The sequence below is a fragment of the Barbatula barbatula genome, assembly GCF_947034865.1.
Source record: "Barbatula barbatula genome assembly, chromosome: 6".
NCBI classification, from domain to species: domain Eukaryota; kingdom Metazoa; phylum Chordata; class Actinopteri; order Cypriniformes; family Nemacheilidae; genus Barbatula; species Barbatula barbatula.
The window spans coordinates 15,602,924-15,616,374 of NC_136765.1; the positions used below are offsets into that span (position 1 = coordinate 15,602,924).

General features: G+C 39.2%; 1 protein-coding gene across 1 annotated transcript in view; it reads left to right on the top strand.

The window, feature by feature from the left end:
• Positions 1-2,230: 2,230 nt before the first annotated feature.
• The window catches only part of ush2a (Usher syndrome 2A (autosomal recessive, mild)), a gene marked incomplete at its 5' end in the record, with an annotated part of 183,421 nt that continues 172,200 nt past the window's right edge, over positions 2,231-13,451 (top strand). Inside the window, 2 exons of the mRNA XM_079458478.1 lie at positions 2,231-2,751; positions 4,098-4,263. Coding sequence (XP_079314604.1) covers positions 2,231-2,751; positions 4,098-4,263 — 687 coding nt within the window. The remainder of the gene's footprint in view (positions 2,752-4,097; positions 4,264-13,451) is intronic.

The window sequence follows — 13,451 nt, forward strand, 5'->3', positions numbered from 1 at the left end:
TCACTATTAGGGGTTAACAGGTTTTAACGTGCATTTGGTTTGATTTCATGAGACTTGTTGGAATGGGTGTAAAATCATTTTCGGTTCTGGGACCACATTCACTACCTAAGAAGAACAAGTTAATGTATTTATTTTGTTCTGTTGAACACAAAATTATATATTTTAACGAATTTAGGAAATAAAACAGTTCTGGGGGAACCTTTGACAAGCTATTGTATTACTATGATAGTAAATGCTGTCCCAGAACTGAAAATGACATTCTCTCATATCTTCTTTTGTGTTTTATTGAACATTTATACAGGGTTAGAACAACTTGAGGGTGAGTAAATGATGACAGAATTTTAAATTTTGCGGTGAAATATCCCTCGGATAAGGATAGCCTTAACATGAACAACACCAAATTTTTAAGAAGAAAGTATTTTTTAGCTGCACATATCTAATGGAGTTAATGGATTTTCAGGCAAGTGCACCAAGCCGCATAAGGTCATTAAAGTCACTAAATTAAAGGAGGTTAACCTGTGTTTGCTTACAAAAGTAATTGCAGCCGTTTAAATGTAACATTCATATATAATAAATAGCTTCATATAATAATCTTTTGTTTGTATGTATTTACCTCATGCACAGTTTTCTGTGGACTCACAGCAATCATTTAGAGAAAGAATAAAATGTCCACATATCTGAAACTCTTTCAATTCTTGAAATAGACAATAGCATAGACTTGAGTACATTTAAATGAATTTATTATGAAACTAATGTATTTTTTTGACATTCTCAGATAAAATGTGATTGAAGATGTTTGTAAACAAAAGCAAACAAAACAAATCGATTCTTTAACAAAGATTCATTTCTTGGTTCATTGCCTAAAAGGTCACGTTCAAGTTCAAAGCAGCCATTGTTAAATGTGTAAATAAAGTCTATTATCTACACCACTTAACAAATTTGTAAGGGTCGGCCCGTTAAGGCCCCCATCACGTGAGTTCAAGCACGACGCAACAGTTGGCCAACGTAACAACATCCCAGTGTTTGTCCAGAGTGCGCCGTGGCGTCCATGGACCATAATAATACCGAAATATCCCCACATTGTGCATTCATTCGCCCCCTCTCTTTAATCCTTTGTCCTGCTTTCCCCTCCTGGAGTCCAGCACCTGAATGTGCAACTCTGTGCTGGGTTGCTTAGCGACGTGGAGTGGCGTTCCTGAGCCAAGAGATCCACTTGTTCAATCGAGACGTAACGTAACACTGTCATCCTCCGCCAGCGGCTCTGATCAATGATGGCAACAGGGTTTGCTCTTTATACTCACCACCTCGACGTGTTCGTGCGAGTTATTTATCATCATCTTGGTGAATTCTTTTTAGGGTGATCGAGCACTCAAGTTCTTGGTACTTTGTATCACGCGTGAATGCTGAACAGATGGCAAACTCCCATAATCTGCTTTGCGCAGAGTGGCCACGAGCTCTATGAATGCATCCCGCATGGAGGTAAGAATATAGTACATCTTATTTGACTAGTGTCGCTTGTTTATGTTTATGTGTTGGCTTATTGTTATATTTGCTTATTAAATTATTTTTTTAACTTTAAGACGCTATAATGAGCGGTGCTTTTGTTCATTGAAGTGGACAGAATTTCCCACGGGTTTTTCTTTCCAGTTGGTCATTCTTTTAATAGAAACCTGTAACCAAGTCTATACGATTGGGTTCAGCAACCTGTTGAATATTTGTTGGCAAAGAGCCAGCTGTGGCGTAACATGAAAGAGGTTGATGTTCGAAAGTCATCTGTATTGGTTGACCATAGCAGGAATTATGCATTTTTATAAAGGAACACGTTTCAGTATTTTTTTGCATGTATTTTGTGTCTTCACCGCAGCATTAGTTCACTTTACAAAAGCTGTTATTCTCCTTCTCGCAATGCCACTTGAATTCAGGGTAGCTGTTGTTGACATAAAGCCATGCTCGGTGCAATTCAGATGCAGCGGCAAAAAGTAATTGTTAAGCTTTTCTTGCATCAAGTGGAATCCAAACACCTCGAGGAAGGGTGTCAGGGTATAATATTTTCCATAAATATGTTTTCACTTGTGATTTTTCTCTTCCTCTCTCCCTTTGGTTTCTCCAGGTCTTTGACGGGCACAAATCCTAGCTATCATGTGAAGGCTTTGGTCCTCTCCTTGACATCGTGCCATTAAGCTGTGCTGCCTAACCCAAGGCACTGGACTGTAAAAATGTCACCGCAAGCATGACCATCATTACTTATTTAAGATCCCTACATCAGGAGGCACCATCGCCACCAAAGACGTATTGGCTCCTTGGCCACAAAGGTGCTATGTTATTACTGTACACCCTGGGCTTTTATGCCTCCCTCAGCCTGGTTGCCCCTCAGGGCATCTTCCCCAGGCTCGAGAACATAGGGGCGTATAAATCAGTCAGCATCACTCCGACAAGATCCACGTGTGGCATACCTGAGAGAAGTGCTTTTTGCCAGGCTTCCCAGTTACGGGAGGACCTTCTGACCTGTGTTCAAAAGTTCTGCATCTATGAGTGTCCGTACAGGTCATCCACGCCAGACTACACCAACCTACTAGACACGTGCTGGAAGGGTGACGGGCAGGACCACCGCCCGGATGCAGAGCCTGGTTCCACCAGCTTTGTCTTTCCCAACCTGAGAGATTGTTCCATTTCCCCTTCTGGTGTAAACTTGGGTCCAGAGAGCTCATTTACTCTAACAGTGTGGCTGAAACTCGAGGAAGACGATGTAATGTAAGTAGACCCATCCAGAATTTTCCCTTAAGAAGAGAAGCAGTGCAAGTGTTTCTGTCACTTAGAGAGTGAATATCTAACTTAATCAACTAGATCAGTTACAATACCTGCTTTCTAGAATGACTTTGACCTTGTTGTATGATCTAAACCAGATATGGATTAGCTTGGCCACTAGCCCAGACTTGTTTTTATACAAAACAGTTTATTCATCACAGTTGATCCTCCCTCAGCTGTTCTCACCACATTTTCAGACGTTTTCTGTGTTGTATCTCCACTTTGAAACTGTGTTGGTACATGGAACACATTCTGCGAGGAGCCCTGCCAAGTTGAAAAAGCTGTGAGCCCTGTTTGCTCCGGCAAGACCAGCTGTGGCCAGTTTTAGATCAATGAAATGAAATTGCCACAGTGCTGCCTGAGCACTGGTGAATAAAGGCATCAACTCAAAGGCCACTTTGTTTTTCCACAGCACAGAAAATGATATAGTTGAAAGTGGGTGATGGGATGAAAGGAAGGAGTCAGAGAGGCTCCAGAAGAAGAACAACTGTTTCAACATTTTATATCAAGTGCAGAGCATGAAAAGAAAGACAAAGCCACCAGCATGTAGTGTTGAAAAATAAATAAGTGACTCCGTGTGGTCGAGGCAGTTCACCGGGCGCCGGAGTTTGCATTATTTCCTCGAAGCGGCACGGGGCAGTTGACTGGCGTTCGTGTTTATTCCGTTTTGGGTGAATTAATAGGCCTGCTGTGTTTAATACCTGCCTAAGATCCCCTTGATAATACGACATAAAAATATACACCGCTCCGGCTTAGTTTTTTGCACTTGCCTTGCTAGACATATTGAATACTAAAATATAGCTTTCCCTGGAGAAGCCTGGCCTAATTGCAAGTGGAGCAAGCAAGGAACGCTTGGCTGTAGGTGAGATGTTTCTGACTCCGGGGCCAGGCGCAACCCGAGTACAAATGCTTTATGATTTATTGGATGCAGTGGCCTGTGTTCGTAAATGCTGCCGTTTCCTGTAAAATGCCCGTAATGGTGTTTCATATGACAGCGTATGGGGGCGTTTTCAAGTAACAAGCAAATGGAAAATATTGATGCAACATGCATAAATGTCAGAGTGATGTTCATTTTAGACGCTAAAGAATTTCCCAGTTAAAGTGCGCCGCTGGGTTTTCATAGCCGATCTTTTGAAGGCGTATCGATTGTTTATGTCTGTGAGGTAATGTGAGATGCTTCATCTATTGTCTCATGTCTCATGTAAATATGCACCTGCTTTATTTTTTCTCATGTCTGTTAAGTGCACCTCAATTGCTTTCAGCCAAACAGTGTGTGCTTATTTTCTGTACAGGACTTTAATTGAAAAGCGCACTGTGGATAGACTGGTGCTGCAGGTAACCTTCTCGCAGGAGGATGTTCAGTTCCACTACAGCGTTCAGGGAGGACAAACCCGCTCTTTAAGCATGAAGACTGCAGGTCACATTAGCATAGGCCAGTGGACACACGTGGCTTTACAGGTAGGTGGCCTGTTTCTATTATCTTGGTCTTCCAGTGGTCATTTGTATGTGTCACATGTCTGCTTTTCAAGACAGCGTGATGTAGCATTTACAACAGAGTCAAGAGGGGAAATTATGTGGGTGTGAGATTTTTTTATATGTTACGATTTGATTGGATAAATATTGGATAGCTGTGATATAATTGGTTGATAACTTGATAAGACTTGTTCAACCCGAGTTGGGTAAGGTACTTGACACACCAAGGTCATGAGTTCGAAGTTGTATGCAAACTTGAGTGTGCCATCGAGGTGCATGAAGGTAAATAACTGCCTTGTGTTAAAGTATATAATCCTGAAGTGTTAATGGTGATGAATAGTTTGACTCGCCGTGTTACAAATCATACAGCATAATCATCTTGGTCAGGTGTCATGTAGAAGCTGCTTGGGCAACTCTAAATCACCCTCCATTCATATTGAAGGTAATTAGCTGCTGGAAAATATTGATATTAATATTGTGTTGGGAGAACCCACAGCAGGCTCTCGCTGAACCCGTGTCACAACAGATTTCCACTTTGGACAAGATGCATGAATAGAAGGCGTTAATTACAGTGGTAAACATCTGCTTTCCTGCAGCTGCGAGGGCAGGATGGGGAAGAGAGCGGGTCAGGCCCGCACACACCCTGCGCTGAATACATATCAACACACACACACTAGATCCACGGTCTAGTCATTCCTGCTTCTATCTGCGCTTTATTCATTTCAAAGAATGATCTGAATCTGTTGTGAAAAAATGCAAATATGAAGAGCACAAGGACTGTGGAATTACTGGGTCATGTTTCATTCTAAGCTGGTTAGTTTTCTTTATAGACCCATCAACTCGGGATCTTTGGCATTGCTCAGTTTAGCAAATGGCTGGCTGCTTGTGAGTGGGTCAGGAATAAAAGCAGAAAGGGGCGAAGATGAACTTCATGAGAAAACAGGGCGATCTGTCTTCAGAGAGTATTAGCTACCTTACAATAGTAGTGATTAATATGGCTTTACAGGTACTGCTTTTTAAATTGCAATCGTTCAGATTATGAATAGCAGTTTGACTTCTGGGACAGAAAACATTATTATGTTAATAAGATCCTTTCCACAAATTCAAAGGTAATATGTTCCTTTCCTTTGACAGCTTCGACTTGAGGTTTATAAGACACACTCTCTGTACCCATTAGGACTTTAAAATGAAGTCCGGTTAGTGTGTTCCAGGGAAAAAATTAGCCTATATTAGGCCCTTAGCTGTTTGAGGTGGTCTACTTGTGGAGGGCTATAACTGACATATAGATCTACTTCATATTTTGCATTTCCAGGTACTGAAATAACCCTAGAGTCTGTCTTTGTTATATAATGTATCGCCGCTGTCCTTCTGCATCCAAATTCGCAGGTTTTCAGTAAATTATTTAAATTATTACCCATTGTGCACTTTTAAAAAGCACTTTTTATTATTTTTAATTGTTTAGATATTTGCAAAACCCAGTGACAAATATAAAGGGGGTACAGTGTTGCCGGTACTTTCACCTTCCGACTCAAAGCAAGATTGTATGTGTGAATCGCTGGCTCCACGGTATTAGTATTTGCTGTTACGTTTTTTTGTCCAATTTTGCATTTGGGCGTGGAGCAACCAAACTTCAACAGATTAACCAATCAAACATGGTTTATTGAATTCCAGCCAATCAAATTACAGAGCCCAAGCAGCAATTCAGCCAATAAAACTTAAGACAGAACATTCAGTGAAAGGGTTAGGTGGTTTGTCACATACTGTAATGTATGTTTGACTTGACATGCCTAAAAACAGCATATAAGTATTAAGATATGACTTTGTGTATATTATGGATTTAGTTAACAGAAGAATTCAATAGACTGCAGACCTTTTATCACATGTAGTAAAATGTGTTCAAATTTGTATTTAACATTGCTTTAGTAAATAAATACGGTGTACCAGAAACGTCCAAACACAGTGTTTTCGTTATAGCAATTTGAAATGTGGTAATAATTTGCATATTGTGCACAAGAGAGTACTGGAACCTTTTTCCCCACTTCAAGCACGGAAGGGTGGTTAATAATAATGATGTAAATCATAACATATGGAGATACAAGATTTCATAAAGACAGCAGAGATATAATAGTTTGTTAAAATGTATTGTACATATGTAAGACTGATATTAATGCATTATGCATATTTCCTTTAACTAGTGGGTCTTAAAAAAGCTTTGTACCATTGTGCTGGTTTATGCTTAGACAGTCAGATATATATATTTTGGAATAAATCAATGCTAAGCAGGTCCTTTAATAACTGCAATACATTCAGCAAATTAATGTAAATAACAGTAATCTTTTATTGCACACTATTTCGGTATTGATAATGACTGTGATATTTAAAAACGCGGCTATCAATACCGTGGCAATTCCACAAATATCGTAATATTGTAAAGTATTCAGTAACTATTTAAAATTGTGCCTTAAGAGTCACAGTGGTTACAAACTCACTCTTTGCCTCCCTATTTTAAGTTTGATTTATTGACCAAATACAAGACAAGACACAAAATAAACCAAATGAAATGAATTTGACCAATAGCATTATTTCTCTTTAAAAAGTGATACTATTGCAATAATATCGCTATTGTGAATTCTTTGGCCATGATAACGTTTACTAAAAATCTGATGAATCCGTAAATCATGACAACCCTAACTGTAAACATAAAGAGACGTTCAGCACAAGTATTCATCATCAATTTACTTTTGAAGCCGGTGAATTACTGCAGCAAAAAGGGTACTTGATTTTGTATAGTTCTTTAAAAAATTTTGGCATGTCTCTGACAGTGTAATGGATTTACCAGCAGTTAAATGTTAAATGATTATTTAGCCGATTAATTTATTTGTTGAATGTAAGTTTAATTGAAGGGCTACTCTTGCCTCAAGATACCTCTAAGAAAAGCCTCTATACACTTCCTACTTTTTAAAGCGCTGGCCCAATTTATATAAAAAATGAAAGCTTACATATATACAGTAGATAATGTTGTTTTTCTGGTTTCGACAGGACTTTGGTCTAGTCCCGGGCTAATTTAAATGTTAGAGTTGTCTTGATTAAAAACAACTCCCACTGACATATCTTAATATACAATATATATATATATATATATATATATATTATTTGTTGTCTTCAGCTTTGCTTTGACGGTTGGTCAAAATCAAGCATCCAAAGAAATTTGGTGCCTTGACAGGTAGCTGTCTGTTGAAGCTGCCTTTCTATTCAGAAGATAAAGAGCAAAAGAAAAAAAGCACTCAAACAGAATACAACATTACAGCGTTTAGAAAAGCTTCTGGGGAAAAGAGAGGAGTTGATCTGTAGGTGCTTGTCTGTAGTCATTACTTTAAGAGGAGAGAGACTGGCAGTGCAGGAAAAACCGGGAACGAGTAATATCCTCTTTATTTCACCTGTGCTGATGACAGCATTGCCCTTTGTTGGTTTTCTTTTGTTTTTGCCTTGCTTATTATTTGTCTCTGTGAGGACTGTGATTTAAATCAGATTATTGAGGAAAAGTACAACGTTAGATTTGTCTCATTCATACCTGTCTCGGCATATCATATGAGCGTCGACACATGAAACATGAAAAGAGCCGAGGGAGAGTTAAAAGGGAAAAGGGAGGAACAGTGATTATATGAGCCCCTACAGGATTAGTTTGAACGTATATCAAAATTATCATATCAATACACGTCAGGTGGCTGTCACGACAAAACTCGCACTTATAAATGTTTAAAACTTCCTTGTTCTTTTGCGTAAAGGTTGAAGCAGTTCTGGAGTATTATCACCTCTACATCTTGTACATTTCATGGTATCCATGTCACAGACATTGTTGTCTGCTCTGACGTCCAGGTCTCGTGTTTTGTTACGGTTTAGAAAGCCAAGAGTGTGACAGCAGACATAGATGTTTAGTCTGTGCTCGACTAGTATGTGGTATCCTTATATTAATTTACCTTAATGAAATCAATCGGTTTCTTTTTAAGAAGCTGTAATACAAAAATATTTTTGTTTTCATTTCTTAAAGGGATAGTTCCCCCAAAAATGTTTTCATCATTTAGAACCTGTAAGACTTTATTCTGCAGAACACAAAAGAAGATATTTTTTTAAATGTCAGTAAATGAACAACGGCGGTTTTAAAATTGGCATTGGTTTTGTGTCCATACAATTGTTTGGTTACCAACATCCTTCCATACCACCCAGATCTTCATTTGTGTTCTGCAGAAGAAAGAACGTCATAAAGGTTTTAAATGACACATGGGTGAGTAAATGATAATCGAATTTTCATTGTTGGGTGAACTATCCCTTTATACCTTTTTATTTGCTAAAGCGACTGCATTGCTATCACAGACTCATTTATGTAGGATCATACAAGTGAAATTACAAAAAGGTGGTTTTAAAGATATATTATTGATCTTCTTTAATATACAAACCCTGTTTCTATATTTTTCTGGCTCCTGGGAGAAACGTTTCGAAACAGTGCTCTCATGGCTGTTTATATGATGTCTTTGGCTCTTCCAACTTCGTGAGAATCCCACAAGTTAATGAACATTTTCACGCACAATTAGAGCTTCCACAAGGGTCTGGGCCTCGGCCATGCCGTTTCGATCGCACAGGCTTGTACTGCGGTAGACCCTTATTCTCCGGGGACATTTGTTTTGGCCAAGAGCTGCCGAGTCTGAGGCTCTTAACCCGAATGTGCACATGCCTCATCACCCTGCGTGAACTTCACCCCACCCAAAGATAAGTAGGGCAGCCAACCCGTGGCCCAGGGCCCCTTGAGCCAGAGGACTGCTGAAGCTGGAGTGAGGTGGTGGGGTTGGCGTTGCTTGCCGCCTGCCTGGAGTCAACCGTCAATGCGAGGAAAAAGATAATGTGGTATAATATAGCCCTGTAGGCAGATCGCTCTCAGTATATGAAGTGCTTTGAGTGATACTGTCTTTACCACAAAAAGACTCAAAGACGTTCTTGTTTCCAAGATGTGATCGCAAAATAAGGGAGGGTTAACTTTAATTAACAATTTTACAGTTAAATAAGAATATATATTGAAGTGTAATAATCTTTAAGATGGGTACAATTTTCTTTATACTTATTTTTGTCCTTCTATCCTTTTGAAATCAATTGTTTTCTTTAAAAGAAGCCGTACTACAGAAATGTTTTTTTTTCTTTTTCTTAAAGGAATAGTTCCTTTACTCACCCTCTTGTCATTTCGGATGTTTGAAGAATGTTGGCAACCAAACAACCTTTACGGCCTTTGTTGACCATTGTAATGATACAAAACCACTGAGACTTTTCTCTAAATATATTATTTTGTGTTGTTTTGTCTTTTTGGTGTTTTGACACAAAGGTCTATAAACATTGACAGTTCTGTTAACTATCCTATCCTTTTTTATATACATGTAATCCCTCTTTAAAGGAATGATAAACAACTCGTGAATCTGCTAACTTACATAAATTTGAAAGGAGAATTGTAATAATTTCTTAAATGGTTGGAAATATTGAAAAGGTTTAGAATTCTAATATCAAACAACACAAATTCAATGCGGATGTTTATGTTTACGTTCGTGTAACTCCAGATAAAGATTTGCTGTGAATAAAGTTTGCAGGAGTAAATCTCTTGCAGAGGAGACATCAGTAGTGCTATCAGGCTGCCCTCTGGCTCTGGCAGGGGAGCTGGCAGTGGGTCAGCTGACCTTTCAGAGCTCCTCATGCCACCCAGAGTGATGGAGACTGATTGGCAGTGCGAGTGAAGGTGAGGCAAGGTGGATGGAGGCAAGGAGAGTATCCACCTTTCCCCAGCTCACCGTCCACGGGCACCCGAGGCCATCAGCACCAAATAAATCACCCCAAAGTGTTGACAGGAAATTAGAGTCTTTGTGGCTGTAAGTTCCTAGAGTTCACTTTTACAGGACATGGGCGGCTGTACTCGTGAATATGCCGGTTTAAAATGAGGCGTGTTAGAAATTACAGTGGCCTTTTGAGGACCTGAACATTTATGCGCAGAGCATTGTTTAATCTGGTCCATTGAGGCATTTACGTGTCTTTCAGCACATCAATGTCGGACGGAATTAAACATGCACCCTGAGATAGGCTTTCCTTGGCGAGTTTTCTCAGGAGTCTTTATTCAGATTGAAGTCGAAGAGGATCAGTGTACGACATATAAATCAAAAGGGGCAACGCCGAGTGGTGGAGCTCCAGCAAAACTGGTAATGGCCGTAAGTCGATATGAGGAATTTCACTGTATATTACATCTCTCACACTGAAGCGTGAGTAACGATGACAGACGGGCGTACGGCCGCGGGGCGAGCGACATCCCAGAAATCACCCGTGATGATCAGACAGATCAAATACATTGCGTGGCTGCGACAAAGTCTTGTAATCTGTCATTGCACACGGGGTCGCAGCTCTTTGCAGATGTGGCGAAGCTGATTACATCTCCTCTGTTTGGCTGCCTGTGCCCTTCTGCCTAGTTAGCATGTGTTTATTGCTAGTGAAAAGCGCAAGAAAGATGGCTGGCGCGTAAAAATGAAGCGTGCGTTCTTGGATCTGGGGTCTGTCGGGAGATGGATGAGCAGCACGTGGCACGCTGCCCCCGTATCCACAATCTGTAAAGTGTACAGCAAAGTCATATGAACACACCAGCACTCAGCGCACTACATAAATAAGGCTGGACAGCAATAAGTCAGGCGCTAAAACGCGGAGCTATGTTAAACATTTCCGGCATTTCTAAATAAGCGGCAATTCATCAAGTGGAAAATGCTGTACATGCACTACATTGGCTCAATTATATATTTCATCTTTGGTGGTCATAAATTATGGGACGCAGCATGAAATGTGGGGTTGGTTATTTCACTTTGATGGTTGTTCGGGACTGGTAATCTTGCAAGTGCATGATGTATGTGCTCGCTCACTTGGTCTGATTTTCAATTCCGTAAAGGTTATATCAACATTTTAACCGCTTAAACATCACATGCTTTTCAAGGGGTTAAAAAAGATTTTTCAATGCTGCATGTTTTATTTTAGACTAGATGTCTAAGTTAGAGTGAGCTGGATGTTTGCCAGCATGTTGCTAGGGTTTTTAAACTGTTGCTGTTGTGTGTTCTTCTTCTATTAATTTAGATTTATCCTTTGTTGTTTTTAAGTCTTGTACTGTTATTGTATTAATTATATTATTAATTAGAATTTTTTATTCTACTTAGTGGGGGAAAGGGCTTTATAAATAACTTGAGACTTGCCAGTAAAATAAAATGCAATTGTTTTGTTTATTGTCTCTTTTACACATGTAAGGTTTTATTAGGCCCCTTTATGAAAGGTATGCTTATTTTAATATTCTTATCACAAATCGATTGGTAACATTTAGTTTTTCTTGTAAATGGCATTTTTGTAAGCAGCGGCCTACTTAAAGGGACAGTTCACCCAAAAATAAAATGTATTTCATCATTTACTCAGCCGGCCTCTTGTCATTCCAAATCTGACTTTCTTCTTTAAAATATCTTTTGTGTTCCACAGAAATAAAGTCATACAGGTTTCGAATGGCATGAGGGTGAATGAATGATGAAACTTTTTGGGGGGCGATCTATACATTTTCAAATCAAAATTTTGATTAAAAATAACCTAAAAAAGAGAGAGAACCCATATATTTTAGCATTTGCTTCAGGAAGTCCATTAATGAGACTAAAAAAAGTGACATCACAATAGAAACCATTATGGCATATGTCGATCAGACACCGTTGTTTATAAATATTTCCTTTTTGCCAAGTTTAAAACAACAATGTTTGAGCATTAGCATTAGCTCATTTAGCTCTTCTGGATAGCTTTCTTGTGTGTCACAATCAGCTCCCTTGTTCAGTAGTCAGGGCACTGATCAGGGAGTCGGCCATTTTAAGGGCTGTCTCATTCGTATATCATTCCAATGCACTTATTATTTTCGTTCCCTAAAAATTCTAATAATTCAACTCAAAAGTCAGGGAGCATTGATGCTCACTATGTTCACTAAGCGGAAATCACGTGACATTTTTGGAAGCCTTTTATTCGAAATTGCATGAGCCGACACAATCAAAAATGTGACAGAACTTTTGAAAATACAAACGTTTATTTTATGTATAAACCACATTGCTAGACAGGCAGAAAACACAATCTGTCTTAAATGTCATCACTGTGGCACTATCATGATGTTTGTTTAAGCATCCCAGTCAAGCCTGGCATAAAAACATTGGCGTGAGTTTGAGGACGCCGACCTTTTTGGCTGACCAATGATGATGGTAGTCTTTTTGGCTGACCAATGATGATGGTAGTCTCAAACCTGTTTGTTAACCTACGTTATTGGTCCAGTTTTGTTTGTTGACCTTAGTGGAACAAACACATATTACAGTGTTAAGAGTCATATAAACGAAAAGCATTAAAGAGCAAGATAAAAAGACAGGAAGCCGCATATCACTGCAAAATTTCTGCTTTGCCTTTAATGGACATTCTTTACTGGCACACAACCATAACAATGTCTAATGCGTTGTTTTGCAAACCTAGTTAGTAAAAACAAATTCTGTTCGCCTCTCAGACCCAGTGAAGAGAAGAAAACCTCTTTATATGCCTACTGTGTAAAGTATATCCTCTGAAGAGTTATTACCTTTATTAAAAGCACTGACACATTGCCTTATATATTTCTGACTTCTCCAGCGCCACGGAGACAATTTTCTTTTCTTAAATAAACTGTCATGCTAGTCTTAATATATTGTTACCATCCTCACAGCAGGAGAAAGAAGCCTGATATAAAACATGTATATGTGAGATTGGTAATTGTATCTTTAGTGTACTTGAGTAGAACAAATGTTTCACTCTCGTGGCTGCGCTAATGTGATAAAGGGGAAATTGGCTTTTCATCAGTTTTCCTCTCACTGTAATGGTGGTCTGTGAAGAGAGACGCCGTTGTCTCCAAAGCGTCAGGAGCGAAACTGCGACTTCATGTCTGAGGCGGTTATATTTCACATCACCGAACTGGCCCCTCAGAGCATTATGAAATGTGATAATATAACAAATTACAAATAGGAAAGCCTTTTTGCTTCATTTAAATGATAAGAATCACACTGAGCTCCAGCTATAAGCCGTAAATAAAACATCTCATGTGTTTGTGGTTATGTATGAGAGATTGTGTATGA